This window comes from Pollicipes pollicipes, unplaced genomic scaffold (assembly GCF_011947565.3).
Source record: "Pollicipes pollicipes isolate AB1234 unplaced genomic scaffold, Ppol_2.1 Scaffold_4740;HRSCAF=5597_pilon_pilon_pilon, whole genome shotgun sequence".
Classification (NCBI taxonomy): domain Eukaryota; kingdom Metazoa; phylum Arthropoda; class Thecostraca; order Pollicipedomorpha; family Pollicipedidae; genus Pollicipes; species Pollicipes pollicipes.
In genome coordinates, this window is record NW_023596545.1 from 20,362,982 (window position 1) to 20,385,538 (window position 22,557).

Sequence of the window (22,557 nt, forward strand, 5' to 3'; positions counted from 1 at the left end):
AAACGCTGAAGGGCCACTTTGTCCCACCGCGGTGTGTCTTCTGGCTGTCATTCTGGCGACACGGGGCGGGATCCCTGACCGATCCCAAGGCTCTTAAAAGGATACATCATATCACATTGGTCCGCTCCCTGACGCGGAATGCCTGCTGACCCGCACGGTTGACCCCCTACCAACTCATGAACCGTCATGAACGCAACAACATCTCTGCTCGCGGCAGGTGGTCATATGATTGGCACATAGACTCCAGTTGGGCTTAACGGGCCCCGTGCTGGAGTAGGGTTGGAGGGCCCACCGTTCGGCACTGGGGGCCCTGACTGATGCAGGACTCCTCTGTTACCTCAATGTGAGCATTCATCACAAGTTCTTCTGTTACCTCAATGTGAGCACTCATCACAAGTTCTTCTGTTACCTCAATGTGAGCACCCATCACAAGTTCTTCTGTTTCATCAATGTGAGCACTCATCACAAGTTCTTCTGTTACCTCAATGTGAGCACCCATCACAAGTTCTTCTGTTTCATCAATGTGAGCATTCATCACAAGTTCTGTTACCTCAATGTGAGCACTCATCACAAGTTCTTCTGTTACCTCAATGTGAGCACCCATCACAAGTTCTTCTGTTTCATCAATGTGAGCACTCATCACAAGTTCTTCTGTTACCTCAATGTGAGCACTCATCACAAGTTCTTCTGTTTCCTTTAATCGTTGGAGGGCCGCGACAAGCGGATCCTCTGCTTTCGGGCTCCCGTCCCCGTCCCTGTTGAGCAATTCTTCCCCTAACCGATTCGAGGGCCCTTGTTGACACAGAATGACCATAATGTCGTGTTGGGCACTATGGGCCCCTGAATGACACAGGTGCCTGATCAATATAAATCGTGGGTCCGGGCTTGTACCAGCTTGGGAAGTCGGCCCCCGGAACTCAGACCAACATGGAGTCAGTTGTTCGTTGTTCGTGATCTCTGGCCGACAGAGAGAAACGCTCCGTCTCAAAGCAAGCTATCGGTGCAAAGTGTCATCTTATTGACCTTTGAGATCACGGCCCTTGGGCGGGGGTCATTAATGTGGCCTACAGTCAGCCCTTCGTACCCTTTAGCCATCCCATCGGGATCTTGATCTTTGGTTTCGAGAGCCCCTCTTCGGACCCTTCGGCCACTCAAACATCGCTCCGGCTCGGGATCACTTGCCGCCACAGGACCATTGTTCGCCACTTTGGCTCCCAACGGACACAGGAGTCCCTCATTGTGTCAGGGACCACAAGCGTTGAAAATTGCGGACACGGCCTCGTTTATGCTTGGGAAATAGATATCTAGGGCTCAGACGGACACGGAGCCCACTGTTCGGTATTCGTGGTCTCTGGCCGATTTCCTTCGGTCGGCTCGCGGTCCTTGCGATCACAGGGCCCTGTTAAGCGGGCTGTGGGCCCCTGACAGATACAATGCCCCGGACCAGCGCAAATCGTTGGTCTTGTCTTTAAAGCTGACTGGAAACTGGGTTTTCAGGCCCATACCGATACGGAGCTGACTATGTGGTACGGCGGTACCTGACCAAGAGATAGGTTCATATCGGCTCAAGGGGTCCCGACTGGCGCAAAGTGCGCTCTGACCGTTATTTGGGGGTCCGTCTTCCCAGGTCGAGTCCCTAAATAAGACTCCGACCAGCCCTTCATGCCCTTAGACCCTCCAATCGGGTCATTGATGCTCTAACCCGGTGGACCCTCTAGGCTCTTTGTGCTTCCTCGAACACTACCTCTGGGCGACGCGGGACCTTTGACAACACAGGACCCCTGTTGGGCGCTGTTGGCCTAATCCAAGCAACATAAATCACTGGCCCCGGCTTTGTCCCTGCTCGGGGAAATGTGCCCCTCGGCCCATGCCGTTGTGGAGCCGACTGTGTGTTGTTAGTGGTGTCCGATCGAAATGAAGGCCCTTGTCGACTCAGTGGGTCCCTGATCAGCGCACAGGGCACTTTGGCTGACAGGGACAGGGCCCCGGCCCTGTCGGCTGGGGCCCCTGAATGAGACCTCCGGCTGGCCTTTAGAACCTTCGGGACCTCAAATTGTGCCCTTAGTCTTAGGTTCCGAGGGGCTCTTTGGGCCCCTCGGAACCTAAGGTGGGTATGTGCTCCCTGTGCCCCCCTACCTGCGCTATTGTGGGTGTTTCACAGTGATCGATGCGGTAGCTTTTAATATCCAAATCATCTGCTTTTGTATTTGAAATTTTCCCTTGGCGTTTTTGGGTGTTTGATCCTGGGTGAAGGCCGGCTATTGTCACCAAATCACTCAGTTTATTACACTGAGTCGATTGGTAAAGGTTTCAGGGCGATCATAGGAGCCAGCTCGGAGAACAAGCGTGACTGGGTCATGTCGATTTTTATCTCTGCCTTTTGATCGTATCTGGTGGCCAACTTTGGGGCATATTGGCATGATTTTCCCGAAATCCTTGGCCACAAGATTACGGCATCCATCATGATCTGGCGAATGCGAACGAGCTCCACGTATTTGCACACGAGTGCCAGCGTAAAAAAATGGTGAGTAAGAATCTTAAAACTATTGGTCGGAATAGGCCGAGCTGGCCGAGTATTTTTATCGGAGGGAGTCCCAATCTCTAGGGGTACTACAACACTGCTTACTTCCCCCCCCCCCTCCCACCTCTACCCCTCGATAAAATCCTGGATTTGCCCTTGACTCCGTTCGGAACAGTTCGCAACGACGAGGCCGCGCGCAGCGTCCGCTGAGAAAAGGATCCATTGACGTCACGCTAATGCTCAGCGGATGGGGCGCTAAAATCGCTCGACGATTCTGCTCGGATTCCCTTTACGGTTCTTGGCGGTTGACTTGATCTGCGGCTCTATAGTCGAACGTCGTTGTTCCTTACCGGGCGTTGGTTCCTTACGTTAAGAGCCTTAGGGATAGCCGGGTGTCAAAGAAATTGGAAGATCTGTAAACAGGTCTGTATTAAATAAGGATGCATTTTTTTGTGCTGTATGCGTGAGCTTTGTGCTCATCATGTGAGGGTACGTTTGTATATGCATCACTTCATGGCTTGAATATATTGACAGTTATGTCTGTCCTATGCAGGCGCAGCAGACAGCAAATTTCTCCTCTATGTATTGTTAGATACATTATCAGTCTTAAATGTGCAAATTTTTGCTGTGATTCTGACGTGGAGGAAGCTGTTTGAGTCATGCATTCATGAGTTTTTTGTTTCTTTTCAGGCACCATGGCATCCAGTTCAGCTCAAGACCTGGCTCATAGCCTGCACATCTGGCTTATGAATGAAATGCAGTATGATGCTTCTGGTGCTGATGGATGTCGTACAATACCCTCTCCAGAGAATCTAGCAGAGTAAGATGCAGCCTAGATCATGATGATGCATGTCATCATTACAGGTTTGATCGAAGGACTTGCTGATCATGACTGAAGAGAAAATGATGCCTACATACTTTGGCTTACAAGCATTTCAACAGTTCTCTTGTGTGGATCATCCGCAGTAGATGAGTCATTTTTGTGATTGCTTTAGGTGGTGGTAGCCAATGTGAATAGGCCATTTATTTTCCATCCACACTCTCAAATATGTTTTTGTAAAGGTTGTATATTGTACAAGCAAATTTAGAGGATTTACTGATAAATAATGTGAAAGAAAGTAAATGAAGACAACCTGGAATATTTATTACCCTGTGCTTGATGCTTTCCTGATCAGGTAACAAAGTGGCAAATATTCATTTCAGGGGATTTCCAGACAAGCTTGCCACTGTTATTTACCATGTTGATTGAATACTGGGGGGACTGCTGCATTCCATGGCCTGGTCAATAAACAACAGTCAAAATTTGGAAGGTTGGGATAGCATAAGAAAATTAAAAAAGGGTGTTAGATGACCTTGCCCTGCCTTGAGGCAACAACTTGGGTGTTGATCAAATTTCTAGTAGTTGCAATTTTCTGTTATATTTTTCAAGTGGCCATTGATGCAATTTTGAATGACAGTGATACATAGCCTCAATAGCAGACACTGTTATCATATTTGAAAAGCTGAAATGTGATGATGAATGTGTGGAAGAATGATGAAAGATGAAAGAATATGTGGCAAATAATTGTATAATGCTTGCACAGGTATTTCCATTACCATACATACCATACTCCATAAGCCATATTTCCTTGACTTAACACCATAACCAGCCATAACAACCATTCCATCCAACCATTTTTTCATTGCAACCTGCTGAGTTTTGGCACCACAAATGGAACAATTGTGCTCCAGCCCACAGGAGAAGGTGAGATTCTGAAAGCCATGTGTCACTCCACTAAAGGTCAATCTTTTTTCAGACTTTGCTGTGCCCAGTTACCAGATGTGTGGAAGCACTTGATGGAAAATGTGTATGGGCCACACAGCATCCATGCCATCAAAGGAAACTTGCAGCTCTGTCAAGGAAGAAATGGTAAAAAGATGGTATGTTCATGCAGAAAGCTGATAACTAACAAAATTACAATCAGCATGTTGCAAACAAATGTGCAGAATGTTGTTTGATTGGATGCCAAAATGTGCCAGCAATCAGCTTATGTGCCAAAATGTGCCATTGTCAGCTTATCTCATGTTATGCTATTGTGCAGTTGGCTGTGGTCACTAAGTTGTGATTGGCATGATTGCAGACTGAACCCTGGAATTCAAGTAGCTGTATGTGTCTATATATATATATATATATATATTTCTGTCCCTGCAGATGTCTGCACCTGAAGAAAAGACCCTGCAAGGACGAAAGGAGGCACTTACAAAGGATCTGCGCAAGACCACCTCAAACATTCAGCACATGAACTGTGAAGTCCTTGAAACTAGAAGAGGAAATTATTCGTAAAAGTACCTTAACTGAACAAAATAATCATTTTGTCGTACCAAATTACCTCAATACGAGCATTGTTTACCTTCTGCGCGATCTGATTCGTACAACGGACGACCACTCGACATTGCTTTATCGGGAATTCTTACGCACTGCTGTACTCCGAGGGCTTTATTGTGATGTTTGATGTGCCGCATTGCACCAGTGTGTGCCGTGACGCAGGACAGCTGTGGTGGCCGCGCTGTGTCGTCCTGAGAACATATCGGTGCTGACGTTGCTACGCCTGATGAACAGCTACGCTCAAAGCGCTGTAGTACATAGGCGCCATGTCAAAGCGCTGTAGTACATAGGCGCCATGTCACGGCCCTCGATGATGTCAGACGCCCTCGATGATGTCTGTGCCGTGTCACGCAGCCTCGATGATTTCCGTACCGTCTCACACGCCCTCGATGATGTCCGTACCGTGTCACATGCACCCCAATGATGTCCGTACCGTGTCACACGGTCGTTGGCCGCGACGTTCCGCAGAGGCGGCGGTGCTGGAGCGGCGGGAGGCGATCCGCAGGGAGCAGCGCCTCGCCACCTGTCACCGGCTGCACGCCGAGCGGTGTCAGGAGGAGACGCGCCTCGTCGGCCAGCTCGCCCAGCAGCTGGGCCAGCTGGCCGGTGGCGGGCCGTCGCTGCCCGGCGAGGACGACGGCGAGACGGCCTGCATGGTGAGCGGCGGTGGCGCCGGCCGCGGCACCGACCCGGTGGTGGCCCGGGCCGGCACGCACCGACGCAGACCTGTGTGGCTCGAGGTCTGGGGCAGACAGACAGGCTTTTACAAACTGGCCAGGCTGCGAACTTGTATTAGTGGCAGTAGAACCCCGTCCATGCTTAAGGCTGTGGACCGTGGTCTTCGTGATGATCGCGTTGCCATAACGCGCTCGTACTGCGCGCTTCACAGTATCGAAACTTGACTCACGCGTTTCGTGTGTTGTCTCCAGGCTTATGCTTTTTCAATCGTCTTTGGTGGTGATTTACGTTCCTCGTGCTTTCACCGGAATGCATTGAAATAGATCTGCCTTCCTTGGGTGAATGTGCGCAGCGTTACGCACCATTCAGCACCAAACGTCCTTCGTGTTTTTATCAGCGGCGAATTTAGAAACGCAAAATTTTAAGATACCGCTGGCAGCGGCCCGCAGTAATTGGTCTGACCTGCCATGCCCAGCGTACATCTCCACGGAATAGTCAAACGCTCCCCCCCCCCCCCAATCCTCTTATCTGTTCGTCAGCCGTCCCTTCCCTGTCCCCTCTAGTCGTAATTTGGCTGCCCCCCCCCCCCCTTCTACCCCTCTTTTCATCTCTTCGTCAGCCGTCCGTTTCCTGTCCGGACCGGTCTCGGTGATTTCATCACTCCCCCCCCCCCTCCCCCCCCTCCTGGCATCTCCTCGTCAGCTGTCCCCCCTTCCCTGTCACCACTAGTCTCGGATCTGATCACTCCCCCTGCCCCCCCCCCCCCTCCCCACTCCTGGCATCGCTTCGTCAGCCATCCCTCCCTTGTCCCCACTAGTCTAGGTGATATGACCGGCCTTGTGTCATCCGGCCAGCGCCAGATCAGCGAGGCTACCGAGCTGCTGGCCGGTCACATCGACCGCTCGCTGGAACAGGCGCCCACAGCCGACTCTCTAGCGCGCGCCGAGCGCGCCATCCAGCGCACAGTGAAGCGGCGCGCGCCGGCCGACATCCTGCGCAGCCTGGCCGGCCTGCAGCAGCGCGCCGGGCTGGAGCTGACCCGCCGCCTGCAGCAGGGCGAGCAGGAGACGGCCGGCCTCGGCAGGTCAGTCGGGGGCAGGTGCACTGCTGTCGGAATTGGGGGGGGGGGGGGGGTGGGTGGGATTGATGCTCTGCTTGCGGTGTTTCTCGTTGAGTGTTACACACAGTGTTTTGTGTTTGGCGTTGATGCTAAAAGGGATTCATGTGACTGTGTATAATACATACACACAGCGACAGCGGTCGTAACCTGTGTGCTGTCCATTTCAGCGACGAGGCCCAGCCGGGAGGCGACGAGGTGATGCAGAAGATCCAGCGGTCCGTGGACGAGCTGCACGCGCTGCACGTCACTTGGCGCGTGACCGAGGTCACGGCCGGGTCAGAGGTCCACCAGCTGCGGCGCCTGCTGCGGGAGCTGCGAGCTCAGCTGGCCGACGAGGAAGACGTACGTGTCCGGATGACGTCAGTCGGGGACTGTTCATTTGAACTATTGCTGATTATTCTGACGGCGTGCTGGTTTGCACGAAGTATCTCACGTTTGGTTGAATGCCGCCCTAAACAGCCACTCATTTGACTGTTGCTCCTGGTGTCTATGTCTCATCTGAGACTATTTCCTGTCATCTCAAACCTGTTCCCTTTTCCCTCTCAGTTTCCTGCCGCCTTCACGACCAAAAAGACGCTTTCCTGTGCCATGGCTTTAGTTTCGATCCGTTAGCCCACCTGAGGTCATGTTTTTGTTTTGTCAGATAAGAAGGCTACAGTGCCAAGACTATCGCCCAGTGGCGCGTGCTAGCCTACCACTTCCACCAGTGCCTGACATCCAGCAGACATCGCACCTGTAACCCAACCCTACCGCTGACCCACTCGTCCTCTCCAAACTGACGACGATGAACTGTTGACGTGGAGGGCCTGACGCCCCCTCGACACCCTCCACCACCACCACCCGTCCCCCTGTGTGACCTCGCCACGCCGCCGGCGCCTGCGGCAGGTCAGCGCCACCGACTGGGAAGCCCACCTGGAGGCGGTGGCCGCCTGCGCCCGCCTGGCCGCCATGGAAACGGCCGTGCGCCAGCTGAACGCCGAAGTGGCCTCGCTGGCCGAGACGAGAACGGCGCTCGAGCAGCGGTACGCCACCATACTGCGCAACCAGGAGACGATTGTGAGTGCTCGGCGACGTCGGGGCGTCCGGTAACACGTGCGTCGCCTTACTGACCTCCGGATGCCGCCAGTCATGGGAAATTGGCGTGCTGCGCTCGGGTTGTATGATTGCTGTTGCCTAGCTCCTATGATTGTACCCCTCCCTCCAGCTGTTGCCCAGTTGCTCTGATTGTACCCCTCCCGCCAGCTGTTGCCTAGCTCCTATGATTGTACCCCTCCCGCCAGCTGTTGCCTAGCTCCTGTGGTTGTACCCATCCCGCCAGATGTTGCTGCGTTTCTTTCGTGAGCTGGATATCCACCAGAACGTGTGAGTTCTCGCGACCGTATTTACCGATAAAAAACCGACGATTTCATTGTTTATGGTATATCTAAAAGGAATCGTATCAATCAGCTATCAACGATAATTACCAACCTGCCGCCAACTGGTGCATCGCATCGGTGCCACGCTGAATTCGCGGCGCCTCACGCTCCTCCGCATGCGGCGCCGCCAGGACAAAAACAAATCGCACATCCAACTGCTGGTGGCGCTGGGGCGCGACTCGCTGGCGCTGACGCGGTCGGCCCAGCAGCGCGCCGCCGCCGCCGCCCAGCGGCAGCTGGCGCCGCTGCTGGCCGCGCTGCTGGCCACCCAGCGTCAGCTGGCCGACGACGTCAGCCGAGAGGCGGAGGCCGTCAGCCGCCGCCTGCTGCGCGACCTCCGCTGGACCGTCGTGGATAGGTGAGTACCAGAGGGGCGGGCTGGCGCCGAGCTGCCGTGGGCCAACGACAGTGTTGGAATTCCAAAAAAATCCTTGTAGGGCAGTACAAATTTTGTATAGTGGAGTACAAAAATAGCCAAGTGCCGTGGGTCATTACAATTTTATGTAGGTTATATTTGAGAGATAACAGTACCATGGGTGGTACTCGATAAAAGTGCCACTTTTCATGGACAACAATGCATGTAAAAGCACTGTAAATGAAAGGAAACATCGGTATTAAACATGACACGCTGAAACAACACCGTCTCAGACTCTGTACTATGAAACACAGCCGCATATGTATGAGTTTGCAATTTATGACGGCTGTGCGTATGCATCCTCCAAAACGGCGGATGGTCACGCGCCGGACTCATACACCCTCCAAAATGGAGGGTGGCTACGCACCGGGCTTACACACACTCCAACATGGACGGTGGCTACGATACGCACAGCCAGAGAAAAATGGTACACAAAAAATGCAAATGAACATGCCACAGACGGCCACCTACCTATGTTCCACCACGATCACGCTACTTACGCTCCACCACGGTCACGCTATTCACGCTCCACCAGCTAACTGGTTTTAAAAACGGCTAAACATTCGTGCCCCCCACCTTCCGGCCAACACACGAGGCTCGCACGTCCCAGCCGAATAATAGAGACAGGCAGCACTCTCAACCGATTTACCGAGCCAGCGCAAGTATAATGCCCGACAGACACGCCCAGGCCCGCCTAAAGGGACCGGAGTCAGTCAGTCCGCTGACTCCGGCGGATGATGCATTGTATTTGTGGATTTCGATGTGCCTAACCCACATCATGGCGAAATATGATAATTTATGTTGCAATTCATGGATGTTTTTGTCCTAATAAACCCTTCTCATTAATTTACGGGGCCAGAGATATGGGCTCATGTTACTCTGGTGTCCTGTTTTTTTTCCCGGAGTGAGATGGCTGTCTGCGAACGGTTTTCTTGTGCTATTTATAGCAACGTTTTTCGGCTTCAAAGTGTGCTTTTGTAGAGCCTGAATTACCAGCTTTAATTTCACACCCTCAAGTGACAAATTTAGCATGATTTAAATCCTCAGCTGCCATTACATTTTTGCACTCCGGATACCAGGAAGTGGCAAAAAATCCAACCACATGGTGGTCCTGGAGGAGTAGTAATAAGTCTTTCGTCGCAAGCGGGATGCCATCTCCATACAGCTTTCCTCCAAATGTTCACAAATAATGTGTTCAAGGCGTGAGCGCGAGCAGAATATTTATGCTCTTGACAAATCAGTCACGAGGAGGCGAATCATTACAACCAATTGGAGAAGTTTGCTATGTTCAACCTCCAGCGGGAAGCGGGCGCAAACCGCTGAATAGTTTAGACGTTGCCGACGCTGAATTGCGAGTGATTCTCTTATTTGCATTGCCATTGCACAGTGGTGGTGCGTGAGTAGGCGGCCGCCTGTGGTAGGTGCTTGGTTGTGTGGTTTTCTATGGCTGTTCATTGGGTCCTTGGCGATTCATGCGGTTCGTCGTCAATGGTAGGTTAAGTCATGTTTAAGTTTGAGTTGGTCTGCTTATGGCGTAGGAAGCGAGAGCTGTGCTAATCTACAGACCGGTGCGATTCTCTACTCCTTTTTTCATTTCCCGGTATTGTCGAAAGGCGATTCCATTCAGCATTCACACACTTTATGTTTCACATTTCCATAGATGATTTACCGTATGCGTAGGTGGCCACATAGGCTGCTTGCTATTGGGTATCTTAGTCTGGTAGGTGCAAGATGTGTGCTCTTGCAGATATCAGTGCATGGCTCATGATGGAAGCAGCAAGTCTCAAGCTGTTGCACCTTCTGGTTTAATTTTGTCCTGAAACAGGGAAGTACTGTGAGTTTCTCCAACGACTTCTTGTTACATCATGATGGAGTACAAAATATTTCATTTTACCCAGTCGCAATCCTGGAGTACAGAATCTCCTGGTATACATTATGCCAGGAGACGTCAAGTTTTCCAACACTGGCCAGCGGTGTTGTGGGCCTGCACCACCGGGCTGCATTATAGTGTTGCGATGTTTGGATTTTGGGCGGGTGGGTGACCTGTGACAGTGACCACCGGTGCTGACCACCAGTGCCGCGTGTTTGGTTGTACCGCGTGTAGTCGACCTGCGGCCCGTCCCTAGCCGGCCGGTGCCGGCACCGCACCTGACCCTGTACATCTGACCTGACGCACCTGACCCTGTACCTCTGACCTGACGCACCTGACCCTGTACCTCTGACCTGACGCACCTGACCCTGTACCTCTGACCTGACGCACCTGACCCTGTACCTCTGACCTGACGCACCTGACCCTGTACCTCTGACCTGACGCACCTGACCCTGTACCTCTGACCTGACGCACCTGACCCTGTACCTCTGACCTGACGCACCTGACCCTGTACCTCTGACCTGACGCACCTGACGCTGTACCTCTGACCCGTGACCTGTCTGCAGCCAGCCGGTGCCGGCCCCGCACCTGGCCCTGTGCCGGTCGCCGTGCTCGGACGCCGCCCGCCTGACGCGCCGGCTGCGCTCCTCGGAGGCCGAGCTGCTGGCCGCGCTGGACGCGTTCTGGCGCCAGCAGCAGGACGCGGCTGGGGCCGAGGCACTGGCCCAGCTGCGAGCGGCGCTGGCCGACAGCAGCGGCCACGCCGAGGAGCTGGAGGGTGAGTCCCGCGCTTGAGAACGCCCTTCGCCCGCCGTGCATGCCGAGGCGGCCGCCGAACGTCCCCGTCCACTGACGGCGAGACCCGTATGGTGGCGGCCAGCTGACGCCAATGTCGGCTGCCCGTCAGAGATAGGGATGCTGTATCCGGGGCACCCAATGGCCGTGACCATGGGGCGCAGGTCACGCGCGCATTGTGTTTTCTGGGCGCATCATGACCACCGGTCTCCTGTCCGAAGTAGGATATCCGTACGTGTCCTGGAGGGCGTTGTTGTGTAATTGTTGTGAACAGGCCGGCTGTGAGCGGTAAAGAACTTAAGGTGCGCACCAGATTAAACCAAATCATTATCCGACGGGTGAATGCGAAGATAACAGGAAGTTCGGAAGCTCTTGAACATCCACAAGTAAGTTTACCCTTCTGCAATAAGTTGTGGTGTTAATATTGGCTGATAAAAAAGGCCAGGTAAAGATGCATAGCTGCAACAACAGAAAATTGTCAGTACAATTGGTTCAGTTGCAAAGAGCTCTGCACCATCTGGCAGCTCGATAGAAGCGTGTACTGGCACAGTCATGCATTTGTGTGTCACATCCGTCATGGAGAAATGCTCGTCTGCAGGCATTTGCGAGTGGGTGGAAATGATTTACTATGGATGTTGCAGAAATTACAGGTTGATGATAAATGACATGATGAATCTGTCAAAAGCTCACCTCCTCAGTTTGCGGTGGCTTCCACGGCCGATGACTTGCAAGTTGAGAGATCATCTTTTTGTATATGAATTGCGCCAACTGCTTTTGACAAGACTTGATATTTTGTATGCATCCTTTTGTCTTCGTACTAGGCGGCGAGAGCGACAGCAGATGCTATCTTAACCGACGATACGTGTGTTCAGTGGTAGCCTTCACGAACCCGGCGTCCATATTGAGGGGTCGTACGTCCACCGCTGCACATTTGGGTACGCAGAACAGGCGCTGGGCTTCCAGGGGCTGTGCTGTCTCGAAGACTGCCGCGAGGCATCATGCGACACGATCGGTCGCAACCTGACACCGCAAATGATCGGTAATATGATCATTCTCCTCACTAATAAAAGTTGGCAATGCTCTTACTTGGAGACGCTGACGTGTGGTCGGCGTTCGCACGCGGCAGCGGACCCCTCCCCGGCTGCTGGTGAGACGCGCTTGATGCGCGCGCCTGTCCGCAGAGTGTCGCCGCCGCGTGGAGAGTCAGATGGAACACGAGCGCACCACGCTGATGCCGCAGCTGGAGAAGCTGATGGTCAACATGTCTCAGATTGGCGCGGCGCTGAAGCAAGCCCGTGGCGCCCTGCAGAACTGGTGAGAGTCGGCGATGCCGGGTCTGGAGCGCGGCGGCCGGCCGGCCCGCGGCGCTGGACGTGTGTGTCGGTGGCGCCAATGGCGAGGCGGTCGCTGTCGCCAGCGGTGAGGCGGCCGCTGTCGCCAGCGGTGAGGCGGCCGCTGTCGCCAGCGGTGAGGTGGCCGCTGTCGCCAGCGGTGAGGCGGCTGCTGTCGCCAGCGGTGAGGTGGCCGTTGGCGCCAGCGGTGAGGTGGCCGTTGGCGCCAGCGGTGAGGTGGCAGCTGTCGTTGGCGGTGAGGTGGCCGTTGGCGCCAGCGGTGAGGTGGCCGTTGGCGCCAGCGGTGAGGTGGCCGTTGGCGCCAGCGGCGAGGTGGCCGTTGGCGCCAGCGGTGAGGTGGCAGCTGTCGTCGGCGGTGAGGTGGCCGTTGGCGCCAGCGATGAGGTGGCCGTTGGCGCCAGCGATGAGGTGGCCGTTGGCGCCAGCGGTGAGGTGGCAGCTGTCGTCAGCGGTGAGGTGGCCGTTGGCGCCAGCGGTGAGGTGGCAGCTGTCGTCGGCGGCGAGGTGGCAGCTGTCGTCGTTGGTGAGGTGGCCGATATCGTCAGCGGTGAGGCGGCCGCTGTCACCAGCGGTGAGGTGGACACTGCCGACAGCGATGCGGCTGACGCAATGAGTTTCGATGGTAGCGTAGCTTTGTGGTGCGCGTTTGTTCTGTGGTGCTATGTTGTCGACAGTTTCGTGATGGCGTATGCGATTTGGCCTGGTTTACTCCCTACCGCGTTCACGTTATGCCTTTTTGCATTGATCGAAATTATAGGGTGGCGGAAAGAAATAGCTTGTCGTTATTCATAAATGTATGGCATTGAAAAATTAACACGATACCGAGCGGTTAACCACAAAATTGATAAATAACTCGTCGCCTGGACTCTGGGTACCGTTGTCGTCAGCTACTCGAACTGCCCGCTCAGTGGACATCAGCATTCATGACCCCCGCGACTGATTTTCCATCTTACCAAAGCTTTTCGGCTCTTCATGACCCTGTAGCCGACAGCTACAAACACTCCAATGCCTACTGCAGTGATACACTATGCCATTTCGTCCCGATATCTCCCAGTGTTCCATCAGCGCCCTGCTGATGTGTGTCAGCACGTCCACGATCAGACGCGTTAACAGAGCTCCAGTAGAGCTGAGCTGATGGCCGCGCGCCCACCGCCAGGACGGAGCAACCGGCGCGCGCCGCTTGTCAACAGGTGGAGCACGCCGGCCTGCCTCTCAAGCAGTGGGAGCAGCGCTACCTGGCGGCGGCGGCCGGCCTGCGCGCGCCGCAGCTGGAGAGGGCTCGCCGCCCGCCGCCGGCCCCGGCCGCGCACTGACCGCTAGACGGCAGCACCGGCGCAACGACGACGGCGGACCGGCCGCAGAGCCGTATTACCCCAGCGGAGGCCGGTGATGCGCGTGTCAGGCAGACGGCGCCGCGGTGCGGGACTCGCTGATGACGGCCGGCTGCCGACGGGCTGGCGCCGACGGTGGTGGAGCCACAGTGGCGGCCTGGCGCCGACGGTGGTGGAGCCACAGCGGCGGCCTGGCGCCGACGGTGGTGGAGCCCACAGTGGCGGCCTGGCGCCGACGGCGGTGGAGCCACAGCGGCGGCCTGGCGGCGGTGTGAGCGGCGGTGTGCCCCAGCAGGCGGGCGGGGCCGCTGCAGTAGCCCGCCAGACTCGCCATGTTCGGTGTCGCTCCGTTCCCGTCACGAGGAGGGCCAGCGCGTAACGCCCCCCTCGATTCCGCGACTTGGCTTATTTGGGTTGGGCTTGAGGGCGTCACTGAAGCGGAACAGCTAATACCAACAGGCGGGACCTGGCCGTCGGGGATGGCAGATAGCTGCCGGAACAGCATCTCAGTCCGTTGGCGGTGGCTCGGGCTCGGCCGCATACCTTTTGCTCGTTCTACGACGTTGCATTCATGCTGTTGGTGGGCGATGTGGTGGCGAAGGGGCTTAGCAGTGCTGTTAGCTGATCGCAAATGTTCCTTTTCCATCTACCGTCGTGCGGATGGCAAGACGTGCATGGGACGTATGTGAGGGAAGGCAGAAAAACATGTGAAAAGTACTGCAATACCCAACCGGCCACAGACGGCTGTAGTGCAAATGTACGTCCGAAACAATAAAACGCTTTAGCCCAACCACGCTTTGGCCCAAAAGGGCAACGACTGACCACAAACTGTATTCTGAACGGCCAACACACAGTGGAACCACAGAGACGGTGACATGGCCGGCACATCCGTCGGTCACCCGTCGTGATCAACAGCACGGGGGCGACGCCGCACGCCCAACGGTCGGCCTCACCGTCCTGTCTGTCGCTTCGCTAGCTCGCCGGCGCTTCTCCGCAGTCGGGACAAATAGCTGAGTACGGCGGCGGACCAGCCAGCGCGCTCCGCCCTGAACACCGGCCCCCCCGCCACATACAACACAGCGTCCCTCGGCTCAGCCGGCGGCCTAAGTCTTCTTCACGTCCAGCTTGGTCCTCTTCTTGGAGATGGCGTCCTCTACGGCCTTCAGCTGCTTCATGAGCTCATCGCGGCGGGAGGTGGACGGTTTCTTCGCCACAGGCCGGGGCACCGGAGTCGGCCGAGGGACCGTGGCGGCCGCCGCCGCCGGCTGGGGCGCCGCTGCTGCCACCTGGCGTCCGCAAACGGTCACGTGATGCAGCATACCGATGCAGACAACTCGCGATGCCTGGGGTACTGGTATGCATGCATTGATGGCTCGGTGAAACAAAAACAGGCCGGCAGCGCGGTGGCTTGCGCCGCACGTTATGAGTTGTCATATCACCCATCTCAAACACACGACGCAAGCTCGTGAAAGGTATCAGGTATACCTGTGAACCCAAACAGATTTTTCTAAGACTCTAAAATTCCACCCATATGCGAACACGTCAACATCGCGGCAACAATGCACAGCCAGCACCGCCCCCGCGTTCCTTCACCGCACTGGCACACTAAAGGGTCTCAAAGATGTACCCCACACTTCCCGCACCACCTTCCCGCAGTTACCCCAACGAAGGGGCCACCCAGCGGCGTTACTAAGCCCACTCCCCACCCAATCACCTTGGCGGGCGGTGCGTCGTCCCCGGCAGTCGCTTCGGCCGGCCTTTTGCGCGGCACGGGGGCGGCGGGCGGAGGCGGAGGCGGAGGCGGCGGCGGCGGCGGCGGCTCGCCGTCCGACTCGTCCGTATCGTGCAGACCGAGCCGGTCCACCACGCGCTGGCTCGTCTGCACCGCCGACGGACCGCGCAACGTCAGCTTGATCTGCTTCTTCTTGCCCGTCTCCTGGTGGCGCGAGGCGGGCGCGGCGATGATGGACCGGCGCCAGTAGGCGGCGGAGGACTCAAGCATTGCACTTATGATGCTCACTGCAGCTGGGCTAATCGACTTTCTGCCGTTTCCCAGGCGTGGGTTATTCACGGGAATCGGTTTGTCATTATCAAGCGCCCGCAGGATAAGACATTTGCACGGGAACGAGTGTGCCATTAACGTCCTGGAGGGCGCAGCCGAAACCACAAGACCAAACGGAACATCCCAGACTGCCACACCCAAGGGAACCGGCTCCTGCACCGATTTTCGCATCAAAATGGAGACAAATCAGCCCCCGACTGGGACCAGCCTGCCGGCAGTGGCGTCGGGTCGTGGCGGGCCTCACCGCCAGCAGGTCGATCGGCCGCCGGTTCAGTTGCGGCTCGTAGCCGGCCGCGCTCAGTGGCGGTGCCGGCGCGGCTGGTGCCGCCGGTGCCGTTGGCGGTGGCGGCGGCGGCGGCGGGGCGGGCGCCACCGGCGGCGGCTCCGGTGGCGCCGGCTTGGCGGCCACGGCGGTGGGGCGGGGCGGGGAGGCGGAGCCGGCGCGTCGGCTCGCGACGGCCGCCCGTCTCCCCGCCGGACGTCGCACTGCGGAGCGGGTTGGGTGTCAGGCCGTCGCGGCACCATCCAGTGATATGCGGAATGAATCCCCGATCCAAATCGCGCCCGCTGTCTTCACTCATTGTGAGCGTGAGCATTGTGAGCGAGCAAATGGTAATTTCGGAAATATCAATAATAAGGAGCCGTATTACCAACATAGGAATCTGTAGCGATGGGGAGGCAAAGATTCCTTGAGCTTACGTGACATTGCGCTCTGGACTTGTGAAAATATTTCTCAAGATGTGCACGCACAAATGCAATTTTCGTAAAACAACCAGGATAGCTGCTCGGGCACAAGCACAAGCCTGCTCATACAGCGGCCCACCGGGATCGCGGGGACGGTGGCCGGCGCCACTCACCTCTCCTCTCGTACGACACGGAGCGCGAGCGTGACCGACTGGAGCCGGACGAGGAGCCGGACGAGCGCGATGACACGCTCGTGCTGAGCGAGCGCGAGCGCGAGCGCGAGAACGAGCCGGACTTGGAGTCGGAAGAGTAGGACCTGGCGACGGCAGAGGCAGCACGGTAAGGCAGATGACAAAGGCCATGGAAAATGCCTCCAGGCTCGCCAACAGCGCTGACATGAGCGAAAATCTCACAAAGACAACCGTTCTAAAGCATCAGTGAGGCACACCTCAACTTAACAACGCACTAATTCTACCCAGACACGCAATGCGTCTGTTCTGAAGCATCATTCCAACAGCGACACAATGGCTTACGGGCGTGCTCAGAGCCCACGCGCAGGGAGCCCACACCGCCGGTGTTCGTACCAGGCGTCCGGCCGAGCCCGGCGGCGCCCGCCGAACGCACCTGCTATGTCGGCTGACTCGCCTGCGGTCGGCCGGCTGGCGCGCGCCGCCGCCGCCGTGGCTCGGCCTGCCGTCGCCGGCAGCCGGCGCGCGCGCGTCGCGCCCGGCGCCGCTCCTCGCCTCGGCGCGGCCGTCGGCGGCCGGCTTGGCGCGGGCGGCGGCGCGCGGCGCCGAGCCGGGCGCCCCCCGCGCGCCACTGCGCGAGTCCCTGCCCGGTGCGGCGCGGCCGTCGCCGCGCGCCTCGCCACCAGCGCCGGCTCGGGGCGGCTCGTGCTCGCGGCCCACCCGCGAGTCGGCCGCGCGCCGCGAGTCGTCGGCGCGGCCGCCTCGTGCGTCGGCGTCTCGGCCGGAGCGTGCTTCCTTGTCGCGGGCAGCTCTGACATCCAGCTCGCGTCCGGCGCGGAAGTCGTCCCCATGACCGCCTCTCTCCTGCACCCGCCCGCCTCTGGATTCGACCTCTTTCCCACCTCTCGACCCAATCTCTCTCCCACTTCTGGACGACGTCTCTTTACCCCCTCTTGCTTCTACACCCCTCATATTTCTAGCCTCCATATCTCTCCCACCTCTCACATCCATATCTCTCCCACCTCTTGTATCCATATCTCTTCCACCTCTTGTATCCATATCTCTCCCACCTCTTGCATCCATATCTCTCCCACCTCTAACATCCATATCTCTACCACCTCTTGCATCCATATCCCTCCCACCTCTTGCGTCCATGTCTCTCCAGCCTCTTGCATCCATATCTCTTCCACCTCTTCCCTCCACATCTCTCCAGCCCCTGGGCTCCACCTCCCTCGCTCCTCTCGAATCGGGCTCGCGAACTTGCCGGGCCTCGAGCTCGCGGCCGCCGCGGGTGCCGAGCAGCGCGCCGCGACCGCGTGGCGCCGGCTGCCCGCGCTGTTGCGCCGGTCCGCCGCGGTGGGCTCCAGCGTCGCTCCCGCCGCGGGACTCGCCGCTGCCTAGGATTGCGCCCATTGTGTGCGACGGGTACTTTTGGCGGCCGCCCGACGACACTGCCGGTAGAGCGTGGGCGTCAGCAGCGAGAGGGGTTAGACGGGGTGCCAATTATCCGGACCAGGCGTCAGCACTTGTGCAGGCTTCATAACAGCTGTCATGTCACGCACTGCAGTATCCCTATCCTTTTCATGACAAACATTTCACACCATAACAATAAGTTATGGGACAGTACGATAGAGACGATGTATTGGCTGTGCGAGACATATCTATGAAAACATTTTGCTCCAACTACCACATTCTCTGGACCTAAACGCAAAACACGAATACAGCGTCCTGTACGCTCACGCCACCTCAAACACGCAAGCTGGCATCCCCGAGCGGGGTAAGCACCGCGTGCCACGGGCGTCATCGCCGCGGACGGAGCGGCGGTCGTACCTCCGCGGCGCGCCGGCGGCGAGCGGGAGCCGCTGCTGCGCGACCGGGAGCGCGAGTACGAGGACCGGCTGCCCGAGCGGCTGCGGCTGCTGCCCGACCGGCTGCGCGACGAGAACGAGCTGGAGCGGCTGCGAGACGAGCTGGCGGCCGAGGCGGCGAGCGTCAGCCGTGGGGGGGGGGGGGGGGGGCAACGGCGCTCCGCAGGGTGTGCCGGGTGTCGCTCTCGACGCTCCGCACGGGCGCTAACCCGCGCGCTGCTGCGGGGGACCACGACGAATCCTCGAAGCGTTCCACGTCAATGATACAAAACAAATAGGAACACGGCACACTGATGCAGGCTGCCCAGCACGAGGTCCTACTTCAGACCGGTAAGTGATCCAGGCCCACCAGCTGGGCTACACCAACAGAGGGCTGTCGCACCACACCCGCCGCCGCCTTACAATGAGCGTTTCGACGAGCCAGAGGAGTAGCTGCGCCTCCTGCGCGGCTTGGGAGATTTGGCACGCATCCAGGGGTCGACGAAGTCGTCGCCGCGACTTCGGCGCGCACTAGCCACCTCCCGGTACCTGGCGGGCGCAGATTACCGTAAACGCGGCCAGAGACGCGCACAGAGAGGCTGTATAGTGCCACGGACTGGTGCACGGGACGTCCTGTAACTAAATGATGAATGGGCCAACTGGTGGCAAGCGTAGGAGATTTGCGAAAACCTACACCTCTTCTCCGTTGACGAGAGTACCCGTCACTTTGCGATTACGATATTCTACGAAGTCAAAGAAACGTGGTGGGAGTACAACAGCGCAACAAACTTAGTGGGAGCCACTTCCAAACATGGTGGCTGCAATGTCCCACGACACCCAACCCCACTCGTCAAACAGTCCATCATTCCACCGGTTAGCTCAGCCAAACTGGCGCCCCCCTCCCCCTCCTCCACCCCCGTCCCCGTCACTGCCCGCATCCCCGCATCTGCCCCGGTTCTCGTTCCTGTTCCTGTTCGTGTTCCTGTTTTCACTTCCGCTCACCGTTCGTCCTTCCAGTTTCTGTCGGGCGAGCCGGACGGAGGGCGCCGCTCGGCGCTGTGCGGCCGCTCGCGCTCGCGCGACAGCCGCCGGGGCGGTCCGTGCGGGTACGGCGCGCCGTACGGCGGCCCGAAGCCCGGGTGCGGCGGCGCCACGCGGCCGCGGAAGCCGCCGCGGCCGCGCAGCGCCTCGGCCGGGTGCATGTGGCCGTAGGGCGGCAGAGGGCGACCGCGGAAGGGTCGCGGCCCGCCCAGGTACGGCGGCGGGAAGTCCGGCCGGGGCCGGCCCGGCAACAGCCGTAGCGGCGGGTACGGTGGCTCGTGGCCCGGCAGCGGGCCCGGCGTCAGACGGTACGCCTCGGGCGGCGGCGAGCGGCGCCGCGGCTCGTACGGGTCGTACGGGTCAAAGTGCCTGCGGAGGCGACCCTGGGTCAGAGGCTGAACGGCGGGCATCAGTCAGAGCAGAATAGCTGTGGTCAGGCACCTCTCAGTTGGTCAACTGATTTCTGAACAGCAGGGTGGCCAACTTCCAGTTTCACACCAAACATTGGCTAATGGACACTGCAGCATAAATGGTAGCATTGAGAGAGTAAAATAATAGCAACTCATTTTCACTAGCTACTTGGCAGAGAATCAGCTGCAGTCATAAAGACCGGGCCTTACATGAACTGTAAAACAATGCTACTTAAACACTGAGCCAACGTCAAAACTAGACACAATCAGACCCGCAAGCTGTTACATTTAAAGTTATCGCACGAGGACGGCTCCCACTCCACAACTCACCTGTGCCGACAAAAACCCACGCTTACGGCTACTGGTGCTGCGCGCGGCCCGCCGGCTGGCGCTCCCTAGCGGCCCTAGCCAACGGGACACTGTCCCACTGTGCGTTACTCTAGCTACGATCACCGGTCAAAGGTCAACTGCGCGCGCCCGCCCGCTCACCCCCGCCGCCGGTGCGGATCTTCCTTGACTGTCGGACTGGCCGGCCGCGTGTAATAGTCGTTCTCTTTATCGAACTCTGCCTGCGCCAGGCTCAGATTCATCTTCTTCTCCTCAAAGTCGACGTCTGTCTCGCGGCGTTTGGAGGCTTTGCGCACGCGCTCCTTGGCCTCGCGCATGGCGCGCTCCCAGGCCGTCTCGAAGCCGGGCCCGGGCCGCGGCTCGGGAGCCGGCGGCGGCGGCGCCGGCTGCAACATGGGCCCCGGTCACACTGGCTCGCGGCTCACCGCGCCGCCGCCCCACACAACTGACGTGGGCCGTACTGACAGGCACGTCACAGCAAGCCAGATGGGTACGATCGAAAATGCAGGACCCTCTCTACGCTAAAACGGCAGCGTATGCGATTCCAGCCAGGCGATTCTACAAATTAGCCATGAATATAAAGTATTACCCAATATAAATCGCTGATGACAGAAGAAAAATTAGAAGAATATACAACAACCCGAGAAACATATTCCTTTGGATGTCATACTACCTTCTCCTCCTCTTTCTGGTCTTCCTCTGGAGGTTTGGGAGGCGCTGGAGGTCTAGCAGGGGCAAACATATTGTAGTTTCCTTTGTCAGTTACCCCTGGATGTATGAATCTGAGGACAGCGGCGAACTGAGCTCAACACTGCAAAATAATAGCAGCATGAAATTGTCACATTTGAAGGAATATCTGGTAAAAAAGCCACATACATACGAGTGATTGCCTGGAACATCGACAAGAGTCAAACTGTGTCACTCATGTCCTCTAATCTACTTCCGGCGACCTAGCATTTCAGGTGCCTCGAATTTGGTTGGCAATTGGGGACGGAACAGTGCGGGAGGCGCGGGGATCAGGGCCGGAGAAATCAGACTCACGGCAGCTAATTGAGACAAAATGGCAAACACGAATAACACGATCGGTTCAGATCAGTGCCCTCTCGTATTTCGCTAATTTGACTAGAATTAGTCCCATAGATATGCCTCCTTTATAAAGGCAACGCGAGCTACCCGTTCTTAACCCGCTTCATGCTACAAGTGACGATACCGCAGCCGAGAGTAGCAAAACATCACTGACCTGCAGCTGATCCCCCAAGTGCATTGTCCTTTGTTGAAGAACCGGCACACCGACTTGGGCTCGTTGCGCAGGTTCTTGTCCTCGTCGTCAGAGATTTCGCCCTCCTCAAGCGAGTCCTCGTCGGCCGCCTTCTCGGCGGGCGCGGTGGCACCGGCGTCGGCCGCTTCCTCGGCGCACTCACCATCCTCGCCGGTGGCGCCGCTCGCCTCGAGGGCCGGCTCGGCACTTGCGTCGGTCGGCAGCGTCTCCGCCTCGACCGCCGCGTCGCCGCCGTCCGGCGCCTCCGCCTCGAAGTCCAGCTCGTTGTCGATGGACAGGTTGAGCGTCTCTTGCGCCAGTGGCGTGGATCGGCGCGGCGCGGCCGGCACCGCCGGGCTCTGCGGCGGGCTGTCGGGCGGCGAGCCGGGTGCCTCGGCCGGCGGCGGCGGCGACTCGGGCGGCGTGGCGGCCGCCGGCGTGTCGGGCGGCGACTCAGGCACGGCGGCCGGTCCGATCGGGCTGCTGGCCGCGCTGCGCGATTCCTCCTCGTCCTCGTCGGCGTCGGCAGTGTCGACGGCGGCGTCGGCGGCGCCAGCGTCGCCGCTCGGATCGGCCGAGTCGCTGCTGAAAAAGCTCTCGGTGGCCTCGCACGCCTCCTCGATGCCCTCGCTGACGCTGCTGTCGTCCATGCTGGCCACCTTATGGTGATCCCACTGCAGAGGGAAAAGACATGTGATTTAAAGTGGGCTGTAGAGACCCAAATTGAAAATTTGAAGAATGGGTGCAAGGGTACATATACAACTGCCAATAGCAGCATATAACAATATAACATAAAACGTGCCACAGTAATGGAAGTTTTATGTTATCCAAACTTCCAAAGAGTACACATAAATTTC

General features: G+C 57.6%; 1 protein-coding gene and 3 long non-coding RNA genes across 4 annotated transcripts; 2 read left to right on the top strand and 2 right to left on the bottom strand.

Annotated features, from left to right (window-relative positions):
* The first annotated feature begins 2,837 nt into the window (after positions 1–2,837).
* Positions 2,838–4,810, top strand: LOC119099353 (uncharacterized). The gene is made up of 4 exons (XR_005094351.1): positions 2,838–2,944; positions 3,212–3,341; positions 4,318–4,441; positions 4,713–4,810. It is a non-coding gene; the product is annotated as an uncharacterized LOC119099353 (long non-coding RNA).
* A 2,176-nt stretch (positions 4,811–6,986) lies between these two features.
* LOC119099354 (uncharacterized) lies at positions 6,987–8,290 on the top strand. The gene is made up of 3 exons (XR_005094352.1): positions 6,987–7,026; positions 7,570–7,740; positions 8,231–8,290. It is a non-coding gene; the product is annotated as an uncharacterized LOC119099354 (long non-coding RNA).
* A 6,393-nt stretch (positions 8,291–14,683) lies between these two features.
* On the bottom strand, positions 14,684–22,062 carry LOC119098038 (zinc finger CCCH domain-containing protein 18; the record flags this gene model as incomplete). Its single annotated transcript, XM_037220968.1, has 10 exons — positions 14,684–15,148; positions 15,577–15,798; positions 16,169–16,252; positions 16,400–16,410; positions 16,782–16,924; positions 19,067–19,192; positions 19,826–20,053; positions 20,584–20,828; positions 21,116–21,224; positions 21,683–22,062. Coding segments are annotated over 10 exons (1,731 nt in total), but the record flags the coding sequence as incomplete, so codon positions are not given.
* LOC119099216 (uncharacterized) lies at positions 16,385–17,287 on the bottom strand. Its single transcript, XR_005094329.1, has 3 exons — positions 17,233–17,287; positions 16,782–16,924; positions 16,385–16,410 (listed from the first exon to the last, which is right to left on the bottom strand). It is a non-coding gene; the product is annotated as an uncharacterized LOC119099216 (long non-coding RNA).
* Positions 22,063–22,557: the final 495 nt, after the last annotated feature.